Source organism: Parus major, chromosome 2 (genome assembly GCF_001522545.3).
Source record: "Parus major isolate Abel chromosome 2, Parus_major1.1, whole genome shotgun sequence".
Taxonomy (NCBI): domain Eukaryota; kingdom Metazoa; phylum Chordata; class Aves; order Passeriformes; family Paridae; genus Parus; species Parus major.
Genome location: NC_031769.1, coordinates 9,796,304 through 9,814,532, shown reverse-complemented (window position 1 = coordinate 9,814,532; position 18,229 = coordinate 9,796,304). Strand labels below are relative to the sequence as shown.

Below are 18,229 nucleotides of genomic sequence, written 5' to 3'. Positions count from 1 at the left end.
CTATCCTATCCTATCCTATCCTATCCTATCCTATTCTATTCTATTCTTTATAAATTATATTATATTCTTACAGAATAATAAGCTGATAGAGGATGAGCTATTTCAGGTAGTTATATTAGCAGCCATTTTTAATATTAGAAGTTTGTATTAGCAGCTTTAATACGGTTCTACATTTTCTTAAAGAAGAGTTTTTCACACCTCTATGCATAATTTTGTCCCTGGCATTTTAAAACTGGGCAGTAATTTTTTCAGCCAGGTAAACTTTTGATTTACAGATTACTCTGCAGACATCTGTACCCACATGGAAGTAGAGGCTTTTGCTCTACCAGCACATAGATTTTGTGTCTATTCCCTTTTCTTTGTAGCATAACTGTTATTTTTTTAAGATTTTGACAGCATTTTTTTCCCAGTTCATTATTAGGTGAAGGTCCATCTTGCCTTGCTCTTTCCTTCTGTATCCTACCTTTGTGTTGACATACCTGGAATACCCCCAGGACTTCAGGAGATGTGTGATCTGGCATCTGGGATGGATTGTCTGAACATCCAGCAACCATGCAGCATTCTCCTGTTTTATTCCCAGAACACTTCCTAGTGTTTGGCAAAGCAAAATTGAAAATTTGGAATCATGCAGCATGGTTTTGACTCTTTAGACTTGGAACATCAGATCTAAAATTAAAACCGAAATCCCAAACCAGCTCGTCATTCTAAAAACAACAGTCAGGGGTTCTGCAGTCATTGAATCAAAAGAACAAGCAGCATTTTTTTCTTCTCCTTTCCATGCATTACCTTTACCACCAACACTCCCCAAAACTGTTAGAGCTAATCATCATCCCTTGGTTTACAGGCTCTGTTCTCTCAGAGTAGTCTCCCTCCAAATTTGATCATGTTTCCCAAACATTAGCAAACAATGTGTCCTATACAGCATCTCTTCCTTCAGAGCTGTCACTTATGTTAATCTTGTCTGAAGCTGGAGTATTACAAACTTTCATTGTGTGTGTGATATGATGTGAATTACAAACTGTGTCATAGAATGTGCTGTCAAAGTAGATGAGATGAGAGTTTCAACATGTTGAGTTCTAGTTCCAACAGTGATTTACTATGTCCCTCATGAAAAGATTTCAAAATAAGGTTTTGGTTTCTTTCTCTTTATATTTTTTAGGTCAATGTTGTTTTCCATTTGATCGGCGCCGTGAAAAATATTATTATTCTGCTCTGATACAGTCAGGGGACCTAATCAGTTTTTAATCTAAAAATAACATTTTTGTCCTCCAAGCACATTTACAGTTATGCTCAGTCACATGCTGTGAACATAGGAAGAAATCTATCCCTCATAGATCTTCATGGCTTCCTTATCATAGGCAGAATTTTTAGCAGGGTGTATATGACATGAAAGCATGTAAAAATTAATTTCTCACTCAAAATGCTATTTCCTATCCTATTAGATTTAATGCTATGTGTGCTTCCAGCAGACATTTCTGTACTCTTCCAGATGCTGGCTCTCACAGTATGATTGGAAGAATTGTGTATTGTCATAGGAAATCTGGAGATACCCACTCCAGGACACTTGAGGGGTTTTTTTTAAAGGATGCTTCATACAGGGTAAAAACTGTTCTTCAGGAGTTCTTTTTATTAAATCCTGAAATGCTATTAAAGCTTTAACAGTAGCCAGGGAGGTATATCAATCTCTTCCAAGATGGTGAAATTGTCCCAGTCATATATTTTTTTATAGAAAGAAGAACTCTAGTCCAAAGGAAATATACCTTGACATCTTTCTTAGTGTTTCAGGGCTTGAGATAAAATGAGCTTTGCTTTCTCTCATTGTAGGGCTGTAGTGTGCCAGAAACACTGGTGCTCTGGATGCCTTTGAACATCTTTTGACAGTGCATCTCTTTCTCCCCTGGATTTAAAATATGTATAGAATGATTTATATATTCTTTTCAGTGGCATAGTCTTCCAGTCCCTCCAAAGAAAGTAAATTCCCTGAGCTCCACCTGATCCCCTGGTGCACACTTCTGGGCCCTGCAAGCCCTGTGCCTGTCCATCCCTCTTCATACACTTGAACAGTGGAGCACTAAGAAGTCCTTGCTCAGTTTGCCCCAGGGAATCTTGGATCCTTTAAAGTTTGTTTCCTTACTATATCTTTAAGTTTAGGAAATGCTAATTTCCTGGAGAGAATTACATATTTCATGCAGTGTCCACTGCCCAAAACAATTGTCTTTTATTAAGATTTTTGGAGGTTAAGGTACTCATAGTTGCAGATTTCACATGCAAATTGCAGGCAGATAGCAAAACTGTCATCTTTTTTCTTCAGTCAATTTCTTCATTTTAAAGCTGGTTATGAGATTGTGTCTGCACTGTGTTTAATTTTACTAAGGTCTTTGTGTTTTTGAAAAAAGATTTCCTCGATGCCTTTTCAGTTTTGTCTCAGAACTGGTGATGCTTGGCCTTTACATCTGATCATTGCCCTATTTGTTCTTTACCAGCAAATTTTTGTTAGGGTAAGGGCACTAGAGCTCAAATAAGCATTGTAACAGAAAACAAGATTAGTTCAGTCTGTGATGCTCCACCACATAATTCTCATTTTGAAAGCAGTCTGGGATTTGCAAGTGAACAGAAGTAACCTTTATCAGTCCAACCTTTGCACAGGCTGTCTCTTCCTTCCTTCCTTATTAGATAAGCACATGTACTCTCACTCACGGAGACAAGATCATAATTGTTTTCCTTCACACAGATACTCTCACAAAGCATTATAGAAATGACATTAACAGCATGCTGAAATGCAACCACACGTGGGATTTTTTTTTATCCTGACAATGAATTATCACTCTGCAGCAGGAAGAAGACAATTTGCCTCCAGGTACTGGTGAAAACCTTTAGGGAACCTTTAATAAAAGTCTGTTGAGAACTTTGAATGGCTGCCTACAGCAGAGAGGATTTCCGGCTTGCTTCATATGAAAGATTGATCTCTCTAGGTGTGTGCAGACATAGTCTGAAGCTATGCACACCTCATTTTTCATACCCCAGCAAGTTCTGTGCCTTCAAGAAATGTAAAATGATAGTTTCAAAGCCAGCAATTGGTCTCAAACCTCATGCTACAGTACCTCAGCTCTGTGTTTTGCCTTCAACCTGCATTACGTGTCATTTCAAACTGTGAATTGTAGAGGATTTGCCAATGAGCGTCTCTGGAAAGTCTCTCCCTGTCTGCAGTTGGGACTGCGTTGAGTTGTTTCACCTGGTCTCCACTAGCTCCCTGATATTTCTCCTACCTCCACAACATTCAGGAAAATAAAGTGGGGGGTTGCCAAGTAGCAGATAACCAAAATACCAAGTAACACTTCTCACAAACCAGTGTGTCTTGAAAATCTGTTCCTGTCAGAGGTAGAAGAGTGATTTAATTTGAGAGGGGAAGAGGATTTATTTTTTGGGTTTTTTTTTTTTTTTTTGTTTTGTTTGGCTTTTTATTTTTTATTTTCTTTGTGGAAGATTATTTGCTTGTGTCTCTTTGCTACTTACAAAGTCGTTTTCACCATTGCAACCGTTCATATCACATTACTCAAAAGTTAGGCTGATAGCTTTTCTGTGAAATCTGAAACAATCATACCCTTTTAAGTAGCCTTTTTTTGTGGCCACATGTAAGCTTTGACAGCCTCAGGCAAAGGACTGCTCTTTTAGCTCAAACTTCATTTTTCAAACACAAATTTTGCCCAAGGTCCTCGCTGTCCTGGGCCTGTCATGCTGAGACATGAGGAGCAGCAAAGACTGTCATGTTTACATGGTTGAGTGTGTAAGCAACATTGTGGTGTGTCTGCAGGATGTATAAAGGTGTCAGATCTTCCACCTCCTGGCTGTCAGTCCAGTATCCCAACATCACTTGAGCAGTTAGAAATATGTTCTTCTGTGGGGCACCAGTTATCACAGAAGCACCTACATGGGGCAAGGGATGTCGACCCCTTCTTCATGTCCCTGTTCTCTGCAGTAGTTTTAGATTCTGGGTCAGGATGGAGGAACTAGAAGCAGGCAGAAGATGAGGATAACTAGTTACGAAGTGTGAGAGACTGAGACTGAAGGTGGAATTGATGGACACCAAGTAGGAGACTTCCAGAAATCTTCATTAGGTTCGTTCTGCAAAATCCTCAACTGGAACTCCTGTGGCCCTTGAGAACAGTGTCTTTCACTGTTTCACCTCTGCTTAAGCATCTTGATTTGCCTTTGTCTCGCAAGGCAGGATTTAGTGCGCCCACCAAAGCGTGGTGTGGGATTTGAAAGTCTGTAAAACACATTGCCCATGCCTGGTGAAATTCTTTTATCTAATCTCCTGTGGCAGTGTTACATCACATGATTGTTCAGTCATGTTTTCCTTACAACTGAAAGAATATCTGTACAGAAAAGAATGGGGTGAAGATTTTAATGCTTTTTGAGGTGGGTTGTCCTGATATTAAGCAGTCTGCTATTACAAACTGTAACATTGGCATAGCTTGTATTATGGAATCTATGTATGTGTGTGAATAGCTAGAAATGAATGATTAATATTTATGTGGACATCCTCTAAGACAGTTGATATGGCACTTGTGTTATCTAAAAAACTACACTGTTAATACAAGTTTCTTTTTCCTGTTGCTTTGTTTTGCTGTGAGAAGAGTTTGACAGGTGATTTCTTTAGCTGATGGATCCCCCAAGTCCATGGTATGCTGTTGCTCAAGGGTCCACACTTTCTACTGGTTTTCTTATGTTAGATTTCTTAATGGAATTTGTTTGGTTAATTTCTGTTTACAAAGTTCTGCATTAAATGGAATTTCATTGCTTGAGAATTAGTATTTTCTTGTTATAGTGGTGAAACAGTTTGTAGCAGTCTTTTAAAGGATATACAGTTACAACAGCACTGTAATTTAAAATTGAGATCAATGCCATTGCTGCATTCAATTATAAAATTTATATGCCATTTTTTAATTAGTAGTTAGAAATTCATACATATATTAGTTAGCATTTATTAGATTAAATTTAATGGGAAAATCTGAGCAATGGTAGTATGAATCTGATATTTTAAGAAACTCATGACCTCCCTTTATAGATGATAGAGTAGCAGGTCTCAGAAGCTGTCTTGACCAAGGAGTGGTGTTCTCTGTGGAACACTCCAGCCTTCCTCTTCCTGCCATTCCTTCTGAGGGACCCTCAGGAGAGCCATTCCTCGTGCACTGGTCAGGCACCCACATTTCCTTACTCTGAACAGACTCCAAGAGTGGAGACAGGTCTCATCCTCATGTGGAACCAGGATTGGGTCTGGCTAAGTGCTTGTCCCGTAGGTTTGACAACAGAGATGTGGACCAGCTAAAATGAGGGTCAGTGAGGACAGTAATTAGTGCTTGACAAAGCCCACTAAGTCCTAGAAGCCCCACTGGTGCAGGTGTGGTGGAGCCAACGACATACTCCTCGCAGTGTTGTTCATGGAGACACCAGTATTAGTCTCTGTTGTTCAAAGAATACTCTCATTGTTTGGTTTTATATGGGCAAAGAGGATACAGAAGCTTAAGTTTAAAAAACCTCAATGAAAAAGTACTTTTTCATTTTTGCCTGGTTTTTTAAGCATTCTGGCTATAATAAGCAAAAGCAAATACATTATGGATAGAAGGAGCTATATAGCATAGGCTTTGACACATCAGTTAATTGTCTCACATTGCTTGCTCAGCTATCAAAGTTCTGATAACTGCTGCCATATACATATTTTGAGGTGGTATGCAAAAGCTTTTGCTCTGTTCTCATTGCTTCTCCATTTTAGATGGTTTTATTTGACTACATAAAAATTGCATTAAGAATTACTCAGGCTCTGGGGCTTTCTTTCCATCATACAATTTTGCTTTGAATAAATCAATAGACTAAAGCAACTGTTCTGTATTTCTGGTTCTTTCCATGGTTGAGTGTGCTCTATGGTTTATTTGAAAGATATTTTAATTTGATCTTTTGAGTCTCTTTAGGTGGTTTTCGGTAGAATAATTTTGTGAAGAAAAGGTTAATATTTCAATGTGCACTTACATGTAGGGCTTTGCTCTGTTGAAGAGCCTTGTAGATGGATGTAAAGTTCATAAAAGAGCAATGACAAGACACTATACATAAAGCAGATGTAATGCTGTAGAAGCAGAGCATTTCCTAAAGAATTGCTATGGCCTAGACTGGGAAATCATTACATGACTTTTAATCTCACTGCTTCTATCCCCTTGATGAAGGTAAAATGTAATGAGCTTACTCTAATGGGCACTTGACTGTACATAGTGCTCCTGAAATGCGCCTGTAACTACTCAATGAAATGGTTATTGACAAATCAGGTTAGATCAACATAAATAGGGGAACTCTCACCACTGTACACCTACCATAACATCTGAATGGTTAAAAGCTTTCTCCAGGTGGAAGCATCTATAATCCGTATTATTTCCTAGAAGTGTCACAAAATCACAGAGTGGTTGAGATTGGCAGAGATGTGTGAAGGTGACCTAGTCCAGCTTTTCTGCTCAAATCGGATGCCCAGGACTAAACCCATAGTAGCTTTTGGATATCTCCAAGTATGAAAACTCTACAACCTCTATAAGTGCTTTGTGCCAGTCACCCTCCCAGTGAAAAGGTGTTTCCTGATTGTCAGAGGGAACCTCCTCTGTTTTGGTTTGTGTCCATTGCCTCTGGTCCCACTGCTGGGCAAAGTAAGGAAAGAACCTGGCTCCATCTTCTTCCCACTCTCCCTTCAGGAGTTTGTATACATCTATTAGATCCCTCTCTAAGCATTTTCTTCTTGAGGCTGAGCAGTCCCAGCTTGCACTCTTTCTTCATAGGAGAGGTGCTCCAGTCCCTTCATTATCATAGTGGCCCTTTGCTGACTCTTTCCAGTAGCTCTGTGTCTTCTACTTAGAGGCCCAGAACTGATCCCAGCACTGGAGATGTGCCTCACTGGTGCTGAGAGGAAGAATCACCTCCCTCAGCCTGCTGGCAATGCTTTGCCTCACATGGCTCAGGTTGCCATTTGCCTCCCTCATGCCAGGGCACGTTGCTGGTTCACACTCAGATTACTCTCCACCAGGACCCCCAGGTTCTTTACCAAAAAGCTGCTCTCCAGACCATTCTGGCACAGGGGTTTGTTCCTCCACAGGTGCAGGACTTTGAATTTGCCTTGGGTGAACTTTATGTGGGCCCTGTGTGGCCATTTCTCCAGGGATCTGTCTGGATGGAACAACCCTCTGTCAGATCAAGCATTCCTCCCAGCCACTTGTCATATTTGAACAGATGCAAGAGCAGTTTCCACTGTCTTTATGATTTATGCTGCTACATACAAGAGGATATCTAGCTTGTGGAATTCCTTTGTCAATGTTCAGATGAGTTTTGATTGACACCTGAAAGGAAATCAATTTAAAGGAAAGAGACTATTTTCTTCTCATGATAATCTGCCAAAGGACAAAAATTATTTCAGCCTGTAATCACTTCTAATCAATTCTGTGTATTTTGTCATCTCTTAGGATGCAGGAAGTCAACAAATAGGCTTTTTGCTTGGAAGCTGTGGAGTTACTGTAGCCTTGACCAGTGACGCATGCCATAAAGGACTGCCTAAAAGCCCCACAGGGGAGATACCGCAGTTTAAAGGTAATCTAACCCTCCTTTATCGTGGCTTTAACTGGTCATTTACTACAACAAACTACACTTGTTTAGTGGCTGTGGGTGAGGGATGTCCTTGCCACAGGAGCATCTGGGCTGCTGGGACACCACTGTCTTGGTGTGTCACTGCTGGCAGGGATGGCAGTGCCAGCCTCATGGATTGAGAGCAGCACCAGTGCTCCCAATCCAGTTCTCTGCTGGCTCAGACAGGCTGCTGAGACCATCTGTGGCCACAAAAATTAAACCAACAGACTTAGGACTGTAGTAGATGAGAGGTATTCATATGATTCACTCCTTTAGTGAACTATAGGTTCAGTAACTTCTGACAGGGGAGTGTTAATGAAACTGCTCAGGTCAATAACAGCTTAAACTGCTCAGCCATTCCCTCAGGGACTGCCTAAAGTCCTCAGTGGCTGTGTTAAGAAAGCAGTTCTACAAAATCTTCTTTCCCATACTACACAGAAGAAAATAAAGCAATGTTTAAGTAATGGTGACACAGGCTTTTCAAGAATAAAACTCTGGCAGGGAAGGCTTTTGTCTTGTCTTATCTAGCAGAAACTCAACAAAAGCTGGCTTTTGTTTGTACCTCAGGCTGGCCAAAGCTGCTGTGGTTTGTCACAGAGTCTAAGCACCTCTCCAAGCCGCCTCGTGACTGGTTCCCACACATCAAGGATGCCAACAATGACACAGCTTACATTGAGGTGAGTTAATGAAGATGCATCTTCTCCTCAAACCATTACATATGGCACTTCTGGATTAGGTAAACATCATTATTCATTCAGTAGTCACAGAAGCAAAGAACATACTGGATTAGCTTGTTAATAAGTAATGTTTTCTAATAAATTCGACCAATACTGATTTCAGAAAAGTCAATGGAATGTTAAATTGTATTTTGGATGTTTCTAACATTAATGTTTTTATGTGGCTGCTGCAGTGTTACATTACATTTGCCTTGAGCAATCTTGGTTCTGTTCAGTTTAGGCCTGCCCACTAGCTTGGCATGGATCAATGACAAGGTTTACAGTGAAGCTTTAGTTTTCATATCACAACCTTCAGACCCTTTGAAAGAGAAAGAATTTCTTGTTCAAATGCTTGCCTGTCACTTACTGCTTTGAGTCACACTCGCTACAACAGAACAGCACCAGGAAGGGAAAGTTAGCAATGCTGTTGAATTTAATTTTCCTCCTTTTTCTTCCCATCATTTTCTCCCCCTTCTGCATAGACTCATGCTTCTCATTCAGTGGTGTTAATATTGAATTTAAATGATTCTTCAAAGAGACTAAGTGCAAGTAAATGGACTGAAGGTGTTTCCTGTCTTTGTGCAGTCAGGACACTGGGCTAGAGAAGCAGAGATGTCTTCATTCTCAATCTTGCTGATTATCTTCATCATGGAGAAATATAAATGTTTAATTTATTATCTGTCACACTGATAGTTCTAAGACACTTACATAAAGGAACCAAAAATTATTCCAGTAATCACCAATGGCCTCCCACCTCTTTTCTGCTGCTTTTTCATGAGTCTCATATTCTTCTGATCAAAGAGCTTGTGTCTCTCAGACTGTATACATATAGATTATTATCACAGCACCTAGCAAGGATTCTGCAGTCAGCTCTTATCAAATGCCTTATAAAATGCAGAAGGGAGAAGCTGGGGTTTAGTGGTTGGCCTATAAAGTCTAACATGTAAACACTGAAGAGACTGAACTAGGTTATTCTCTGCTAAATCTAGCCAAGTCCATTAGTCACTGACATTATCAGAATTGTTAAAATTATACTTCCATAATGCCTGTTTTCAAACAACACGTGGATTTCAGATACCAAACCTGGGAATCTTCAGTCAAAAGGGAAAGCCAATCTGAAAAAAATTGGCTTTTAACAAAGAAATGCCTCCAAAACTCCCCAGTACTGCTGCCTTCTTAAAATAGAGTCATTAGATGTGTCCATCATTCACCTGCAGAGGAAACACTTTAAACATAGCTATTAAATAATGGAAATAGGGCACTTATTTCACATTGACTTTCCCTGCTTCTTTCTTTTTAGTACAAAACATGTAAAGATGGAAGTGTGCTTGGGGTAACTGTGACGAGGATTGCACTGCTGACACACTGCCAAGCTCTGACCCAGGCATGTGGATACACAGAAGGTACGGGGTGCACTCCCCTTGCATCATCCTTAAAATCAAGTGGGGATTGTAATTTATTTCTCATCAGTCTCCTACGTTGTTTTACACACTTTGGTGCCAAAGGCTTCTAGATTTAAAAACATGATTTTTTTTTTTTCATCTGTTTCAGGAAATATGTTCATGTTTAAAATATCTATAGGAGAGGTACAAATAATGTCTTAACCAATATAAATTCTGCAGTGGAGATTTACTTTGAAAGCTAACCTTTGAGGTCATCAGTCATGCTATACTGAAGCTTCCTTCCTTTGAGTGGGTTTGCCTTGGGTCAGTGCCATGTTCTAAAAAATAAATTCTGCTTTGTTTTTGTTGGACAGCTGAAACAATTGTGAATGTACTAGATTTCAAGAAGGATGTTGGTTTATGGCATGGAATTCTTACAGTAAGTATGTTTTTTTATTCTCTCTGAGTATTTGAAAATAAAATAAACTAACCTAATATGCTTAGTGCTGTCACAAACTGGGATGTCCTACGGTTTCTTCTAATGCAATTTTTTCTGCTTTGAAAGCAAAATAAATGTCATTTAAACCCATGATCTTCTCCTAGTGCATTTACCCATAATGAGCATGGTAAAGATGTCAGTGTATTTTTACGTATCATGTCAAGTACTGTGATCCCATTCTTATCATTTTATCTCACCAATATGTGATTTTGAGATCAAACTTTATAACAGAAACTAATCAAATTAGTGCTTGTCTCTGCAGGCATATAATCCAATGGCATAGTTCTATTGCCCCTGACTAGCTTCCCTGTCTAAACTCCCACCAACAGGTGTTTTTGGTAACATTAAGTATTCCCAATACTTTAAATTGCATTAATTTTCTACTTGGTGTTAGAATGTCTTCGTCAGTTGACATGGGAGACAACTGACATATTTTTAAGGATTTCTTCTTAAGGTGCTGTTGCAATCAGTGACTGACAAAATGTTAATGATTCACTGATCATTTTAAAAACAGATGTCAAGTCTTGAAGGGTCATTGTTTGGGGGGTCCCAAGATTTTGTGGGTCCTTAGGACTCCCAGTGATCTGTTTTTCCCATGCAGTGTTTTACTGTTCTTACTATCAAAGTGCAGTAATAACATTTCTGAAGCAGAAGCAATTAGGCTTAACACCCATAAGTATCTCATGTTAGAAAACCATCTTTATCACTGGTTGCTAGAAAGTGTCTAATAGAGATTTTCTGTGCCTTCCTTTGCTATTAATCATGTTCTGAACTTCATTTTTTTTCAGTATTTGTCCATTTTCTGGTACCTATGCTTGTGCCAGACTGAAAGGGGAACTATCTTTTGCAGTTCTCCAAGTGTTTAGATGACTAATCCACTGGGACACTTAACCTTTCTTAAACCTGGGCTTTCCAAAACAAATACTGTATTTAACCTGAGCTGCTGTGAGGGGAGGTGTGTTGCCCTCAGGAGATATTTATAAATGGTAACAAAACTGAAGTAGCAGCTCATTTACAGGCTGTTTGTTTAACACTGAGAAATCGCTGATGGAATTGATGCACTCAGACTGAGAGATCAGTTTTGGATTTGTCATTGGTTTCACTCAGCTGCTTTTTCTAAACTTCCTGGAACTTTTCAAGACCTTGTTGAAAATACTGGAATTAGCTCACCTGGAGAGGGACTGAAACCTCCTTCATTTGTTTTCTGTTAAAATAAATTGATTTCTGCTTAGTCTAGGATTTCAATTTCTTTGTCTCTTGTCTTTTAAATAATTTGTGCCCCATTACCATTGGTAGCTTTTAGTCTTTCCAGAGATGGATTTCCATAGATTTCCAAGACAGGTATCTTGATGCTTTTGTCCTTTGTAGTACAGTGTTCATATATATGGCAGTTTATCAAGCTTAGGGATAATATTAACCCATGTAGCAAACATTCTTCACTCAATTGTTTTTTCAATTTTTTCCTATTTATAATTAACCTCTTTGAGTATGATTAGAAATAAAATATTTTTCAGTACTGCATAAAAGTTATAATCTGATTAGTCTAAATCCTTAATTAAAGTATTGGAAAATGGGTGTCTGTTTCATCTTAATGTAGGTAGCTAGATAGGGAAAGATGAACACCAGCACTGACAGACAATAAAATAAACACAGAGTGATTTGCATAGATGCCCCTGCTCATAACACAATATAAGTAGTTGCCACAATTTTTGTATAAAACCCTTTTATCTTTTTGATTTCAGAGTGTCATGAACATGATGCATGTCATAAGTATTCCATACTCCTTAATGAAAGTGAATCCACTGTCATGGATACAAAAAGTCTGTCAATACAAAGGTAACGAACAAGAAGATACAAAAGTTTGATAGTCAAAATCAAAAGTGCAAATTGATAACACAACTGTCTAGCTTTTATATGGTGTGTTAGTAATTTTCTTATTGTTGTTGCAGCAAAAGTTGCCTGTGTGAAGTCCAGAGACATGCACTGGGCGTTGGTGGCACACCGAGACCAGAGGGACATCAACCTCTCCTCGCTGCGGATGCTGATAGTGGCTGATGGTGCAAACCCATGTAAGCTCTGCTGCTCCACTACAGGAGAGAGCAGAAAGGGGTTGCTCTCTTGCATTTAAAGCTTCAATCTTCAGCCATCATATTTGCAAAATATGCAGTTTGTCTACTACAAACTGGGACATTTATGGAAATCAGTTTGGGATTCTTTTCAAAGGATACTTTTCTTTAGCTCAACCTGAAACAAACTTGATATTCCATATAATGTTAGTTGCAGTAAATCCAGTTTTGTTTAACATTGCAGTCGAGTATATAGACTGAATATATAAAAGTTGAAGCAATGAAGACCTTAAGCTATAGTAAAGATTATAACATTTCCTCTGAATGATGGTTCTCAGATGCAGAAGTAACTGAGAATTTTAAGGGAATACTTATGCTACTCTAGAGAAATACATCTGAATCACTTCATGACAATTAACAGCATGAGCTGTTTCTCGGTATTATTTAAGATATCAGTGTACAGGTGTTCTGCTTGTTTGTAGTAGTTTGTTTGGAATTTCTGAATTAAAGTCTTAATTTCCCATATCCTTAAAAAGAACACTGCAATGAAATTGATACTGTAAATCTAGCAGTAATGGCTTTTCTATGTAAGCATAATGAAAAGATTTCATGTTCAAAAATTAGTCTTTATTCCCTGTATGCATATACACAACATTATAGATATATATGTGTATATATATATATATGTGTGTGTGTGTGTGTGTATGTGTATATATGTAGGTATGTATGTATGTATGTATATGTATCTATAGTTGGAGCAGCTATGATATATTTCCCAGTGGACATGGATACTTTTAAAATGATTTCTCCTGAAAAGCCTATATATTAAACAGTAAATTTGCAGTTTGAATTGCATCACTTCAGAAATCAAATTATTTTTCTTCTCTGTTTTTTTTTTTTCTTTACCCCAGGGTCCATTTCTTCCTGTGATGCATTTCTTAATGTCTTCCAAAGTAAAGGTCTAAGGCAGGAGGTCATTTGTCCCTGTGCTAGTTCACCAGAAGCTCTCACTGTGGCTATTCGAAGGTACATGTTACACCAGTGAAAGTAGCCCCACTGAATGTATATATGTGGTAATTTAAAAAAAAAAATATCTAAATATGAGTCTGTGTATTTAACTTCTATATGATATGTATAGTTTTGAATTTGTTTATGTCCAAGGAAGACATACAAGAAGACGTTTTAGGGTAATGATTTAACTTCAGAATGCTTTATGGCTCCCATTGCTGTAATTTTATCTAATTTTAAATTAAGTAAGTTGAAATGCAAAGGCAAATTCTGTAAATAAAAATGTAAAAATGCCACTGTAAGCATAAAATTAATTAAATGAGAGAATTAAGTGGAATTGCCATTGAGGAAAATCATATTCTTAAATACTCTGTTTAGAGAGAATTATGACATTCTGCAGGTTGTTTTTGGCTGACAGGCACTTTTTAACTGTTCACAGACTCTGAATAATCATCTGGAAATGCTCTTTGAGTCTGAGGGATTTGTGATTAGAAATTAAATAGATAAATTCCACTAAAACTGCTAAATGTTACTAAAACTGTTAAGTATTATGTGTATACAATCACAGTGTTGTTCAGGTTGAAATGACCTTTAAGATCATTGAATCCAGCCATTAACCCAGCACTGCAAAGCCTTCACTAAACTGTGTCCCCGAGTGCCACTTCCACACATCTTTTAAATACCCAAGGATGGCATCTCAGCCTCTTCCCTGGGCAGCCTGTTCCAATGCTTCATGACCCTTTGGGTGAAGAAGTTTTTCCTAATATCCAATCTAAACCTCCCCTGGCAAACTTGAGGCCATTTCCTCTTATTCTGTCACTTGTTACTGGGGAGAAAAGACCCACCTGGCTACAGCCTCCTATCAGGGAGTGGTAGGGAGTGATGATAAGGTCCCTTCTGAGCCTCCTTTTCTTCAGGCTGAGCCCCCCAGCCTGAAGAAATACTCACATAAGACTTTACTCTAGCTGCAGTATCCTGTCAGGAATGCTGTAGCATGCAGTAAATGGTGTAAGTATCATCTGTTTTGGCAGAGTTTTCCAAAAATTGTACATTGAACAGTAAGCACTTTGTTTTTAAGTTCATGTTTCTGCAGCCAATTATAATTGTTTCACATGTTAGAACATGCAGTATAAACATGTAAAGCACTAAAATAGCATTAAGTGAAATACTTCCTGCCACAATTTCCTAAATACACCGTCCAAGTGAAATTTAACTAGATTTTCAATTAGCTTTCCAACAGAACATTTACAGGAAGAAGGACATGAGGCCAAGAGTGTGGTTGATTTTCAGCCACCTCATTATTAGTTTAGAACATCTCAAAACAACCCATCAAGGACTTACTCTGTCCAGGTTAGTTGTCTTTCTGTGAACTACAGGATGTCAGAGGCCCTTCATTCAACTCCACCAACCTGTTCTCAGCTTTGTACAAAAAGTACCAAGTGTCTTTCCCTTAGATGGGTTTCCCTGCCGTTGGCTGTGCAGGCCACTTTGGAATGAATTCTTTCCTGTAAGTTCAGGGAGGAAGTGAATGGGCAGCAGATGTTGCTTGTGCCGAGCACTGAGCAGGTTTTTAATTTCCTGGGCCAACCCTGGAAAATTTGGCCCAAATCACAGGTTATGAAGTGGGAGAACTTTCTAATGGCCCCTTTCTAGACATAAGCTCTGTGCCTGTAGCTCCCTGAAGCACTAGAAATTCATTTCCAAATTAACTAGCATTGAGACCTTACAAAAAAAATAAAATGTATTAGCACATAGTATTGTGGATAATTCAAAATAAAAAAATAGGCATTTTTATCTTCAGTGCATTGCTGTGTAATTACAGAGCACTTCATACTGCAGTGAATGTTACTGAACATGTCTCCTTTTATTTGAACTCTGTTTAATGGTAGGATAATGCTAGATGTACTTGGGAGATGTATTATTTTTCATTTTGTTCAAGCCATCTCCACTGACAGTAAAGTCATTATCATACAAGTTCCAAAGAGTTACTGCTGAAGTATGCATTAAAATGACTCCCTGCAGAGCAGAGATGCAGAGAGCTCCCTGTTAATGCTCTGACTCTTTCAAAATCTATGGTGTACTTTTACTGAACTTCCTACAAGGAAGAGCAACAAAACCAGTTCTCAGCTGAAATACTTTACCAAATGACAGTAAGAGACTAGAAGTACTTCAGCCTCAGCTGAATCACAAACCTAATATTCAAAGGGATGTGTCATGCAAATAATTCATGCTATTCCCCTTTGGTTTATTAGTCTGAACCCACTTGCTTAAGGGAATGCAAAAGGGAGTGTTTAAGGACTGAGTTTTTCCCCTTTTAAATGGCTGGCAAAAAGCTGTGGTCAAGTAGATATCCATAAGTGGTAGTAGGAGCTTCTCTCAAAATGCTTTGTGTGATAAGGAGTGCAAGAAAATGGATGTGATAAAAGTCCAGATGGCCTCTACTTCTGGAAGTCTGTGAGAAGCCTGCAGGAGACCTTTCTTCTCAGGAGCACAAAATGTGTGTTTTGGGGAGCAGGGATGAGAGAAAGTTGATCAATAATGTCACTGAAAGTTCTTTTTACATGATGGGAGTGTTATTTATCACAGGTGCTTGTTTACTAGTGCCATTTGTTATGCTCTAATGCATTTTCAAGTGTGCTCACATCCTTCTTTGTTGACAATGTCACTTGAGAAATATGGCTCGTAAAACCTATTAATTGAAATTTATAGAGCCCATAAGGACATGGCTTACATGAGCAGGACTGGCTGAGGCCCATCTAGTATTTCAAGCACAGTAGAGGAGAAATGTCACATCAAAGGACATTATCTGTTAAAAAATAGTTGTGTTGTGATGGAGCATGTGGGAAAAATGCACAATTGTGAGCTAAATATTGGCTGTTTTATCCGTCCTGAAAAGAGCTGGAGTCTGCTCTTCATGGATGCATAGTCTGAACTCAGAACCACGTCACCTTCCAGTTTTGCATTTTAAAATGCAGGACAGTGTGAGAGTTCTTCCAGACATGAGAAGCTCTGACACATTCCCCTGACTTGGTAACTTGCATATGTCAACACTCATTTACTCAAGCCACACTCTCCACAGGTGTAATTGCATCCACTGGTGCAGCAGGTGGCTTTACACTGAAACAAGCTGACAGGCATCTTGTGCTGATGCTGTGGAATTTTGCAGCATGTAGGCAATGAATATGAGCAAACTGAGGCGTTACCAAGAGGCTGCATCCACAACATTTTGACCATGACTGATGAAGGTGTAATTTGTTTTCATTTTCATGTATAAATTAGAATAGGAAGAATTCAATTATATTAACTAAAATGAAGATGGCAAAGTCCTTGTGTCTTCCGCAGATACGTGACAGTAAACCTATGCCAGGTTGCCTCAAATAGATAACATACAGAATTTATCAAGTTATTTACTGATCAGTTCCAAATATTTGTAGTGCAGTTTCCTTCCACATTGTCTGCACCATCTTTCAGTGTTTTAAAAATTAGGCAAAAGCTCTTTACTTGGGTGGTAAGGCAATTGTTATAAATTTTTCCTGAAAATTAAATACAGGCTGTTTTAGGTAAATGTTGGGGGTTACTTGCATCTCAGCAGCCTCATATATGTGGGTGGGTACTGAATGAGAGAGATAAAAGATGTAACTACTCAGAAATGACTGAAAAACAGGATTTTATCGGGCCTAACAGAGGAGGGGGAAAGGAGAAATTTTAAATTCTTGAAACTGAGGAGTATTTGCAATAGTAGCCCATTAAGCACAAGTAAATGTTTACACCTGCCTGATGGTGCACTGATGCTCTAACCCATGTTTGTAGGCCAACAGATGACAGCAACCAGCCGCCGGGAAGAGGAGTTCTGTCCATGCATGGTCTCACTTACGGAGTGATTCGAGTGGACTCTGAAGAAAAGCTGTCTGTCCTCACTGTCCAGGATGTTGGCTTAGTGATGCCAGGAGGTGAGAAACTTCCTTTGAAACTTACTATGATCCATCAATTTAAGTAATTGGCAGAATAAAGTTGCAGGTGAGCATACTTTTTTGCCAGACTACAATCTTTGGGACTACAAGCTCCTTGAAAACATTTTAGCCTAAAAGCATTACCTTACAAAACTTTGTGGTTTGGAAATCCCAAGATTTCTTGTCTGCATTTACCTCAGTGTCTGTCATGCTTGTACTAGCAGCATGTATTAAATAATCTGCCACCACATCAGAACATCTGTTCCTCAGCTGTGAGGTGTTGGTAGAGAAAATAAGAAAGTTAAAATACTGTGGCTATAAATATCCAGAAGTCCAACCAAGACAAAAGGTTTCAGTAGGGAAAAATTTCATAGCCTATGCTAAGGATCAATAAAATTGCTATCTGAAAGCCTGCAGAATGTTTTTCCAAAGGTCTTGTGCAATCAACCAGTTATTAGATAGAGGAGGTATGACTGAAAAGTTCATGTTGATAAATTGAAACTGAAATTGGTGCTTCTGAAGAGAAAGATAACACTTTTCATAAGACAGCTACATTTTACATAAGATGCTATGGGTACTAAAAAGGGCTAATACTGTATTTTTTCATAAGAGAATTCTTGTTATGGATCAAAACAATAAAACATAATGATGCCTCTTACAAAATTTCAGTTTAACATCTTAAAGGAAGATACAAGTGGTTGTTGTTTAATAGTTATCATACAAAATATTATAATGGATGTGCCATCTTATATTTCATATTATGTTCTGATAAATTTTATGCAAGTGCTTCTGTTTATCCTCTGAGTGAAAGGTCATTCAAGATTTTGTACACTTGTACTTAAAAGATGTGTTGATTCCTTTCTGCTTTCTTTTGATCATCATATCCTCTTTGCAACTACAAAATCAACCAATTCTCTACTCCAACTCCAGAGACTGTAACTAAAGCAGCATTTCT

General features: G+C 38.5%; 1 protein-coding gene across 6 annotated transcripts in view; it reads left to right on the top strand.

The window, feature by feature from the left end:
• The window catches only part of DIP2C (disco interacting protein 2 homolog C), a 308,876-nt gene that overhangs the window by 220,621 nt on the left and 70,026 nt on the right, over positions 1-18,229 (top strand). For all 6 annotated transcript variants that reach the window (XM_015617879.3, XM_033520375.1, XM_033520383.1 and 3 more), the window contains 8 exons: positions 7,494-7,617; positions 8,221-8,330; positions 9,670-9,772; positions 10,126-10,190; positions 11,993-12,086; positions 12,200-12,319; positions 13,228-13,342; positions 17,135-17,274. In XM_015617879.3, coding sequence (XP_015473365.1) covers positions 7,494-7,617; positions 8,221-8,330; positions 9,670-9,772; positions 10,126-10,190; positions 11,993-12,086; positions 12,200-12,319; positions 13,228-13,342; positions 17,135-17,274 — 871 coding nt within the window. The remainder of the gene's footprint in view (positions 1-7,493; positions 7,618-8,220; positions 8,331-9,669; positions 9,773-10,125; positions 10,191-11,992; positions 12,087-12,199; positions 12,320-13,227; positions 13,343-17,134; positions 17,275-18,229) is intronic.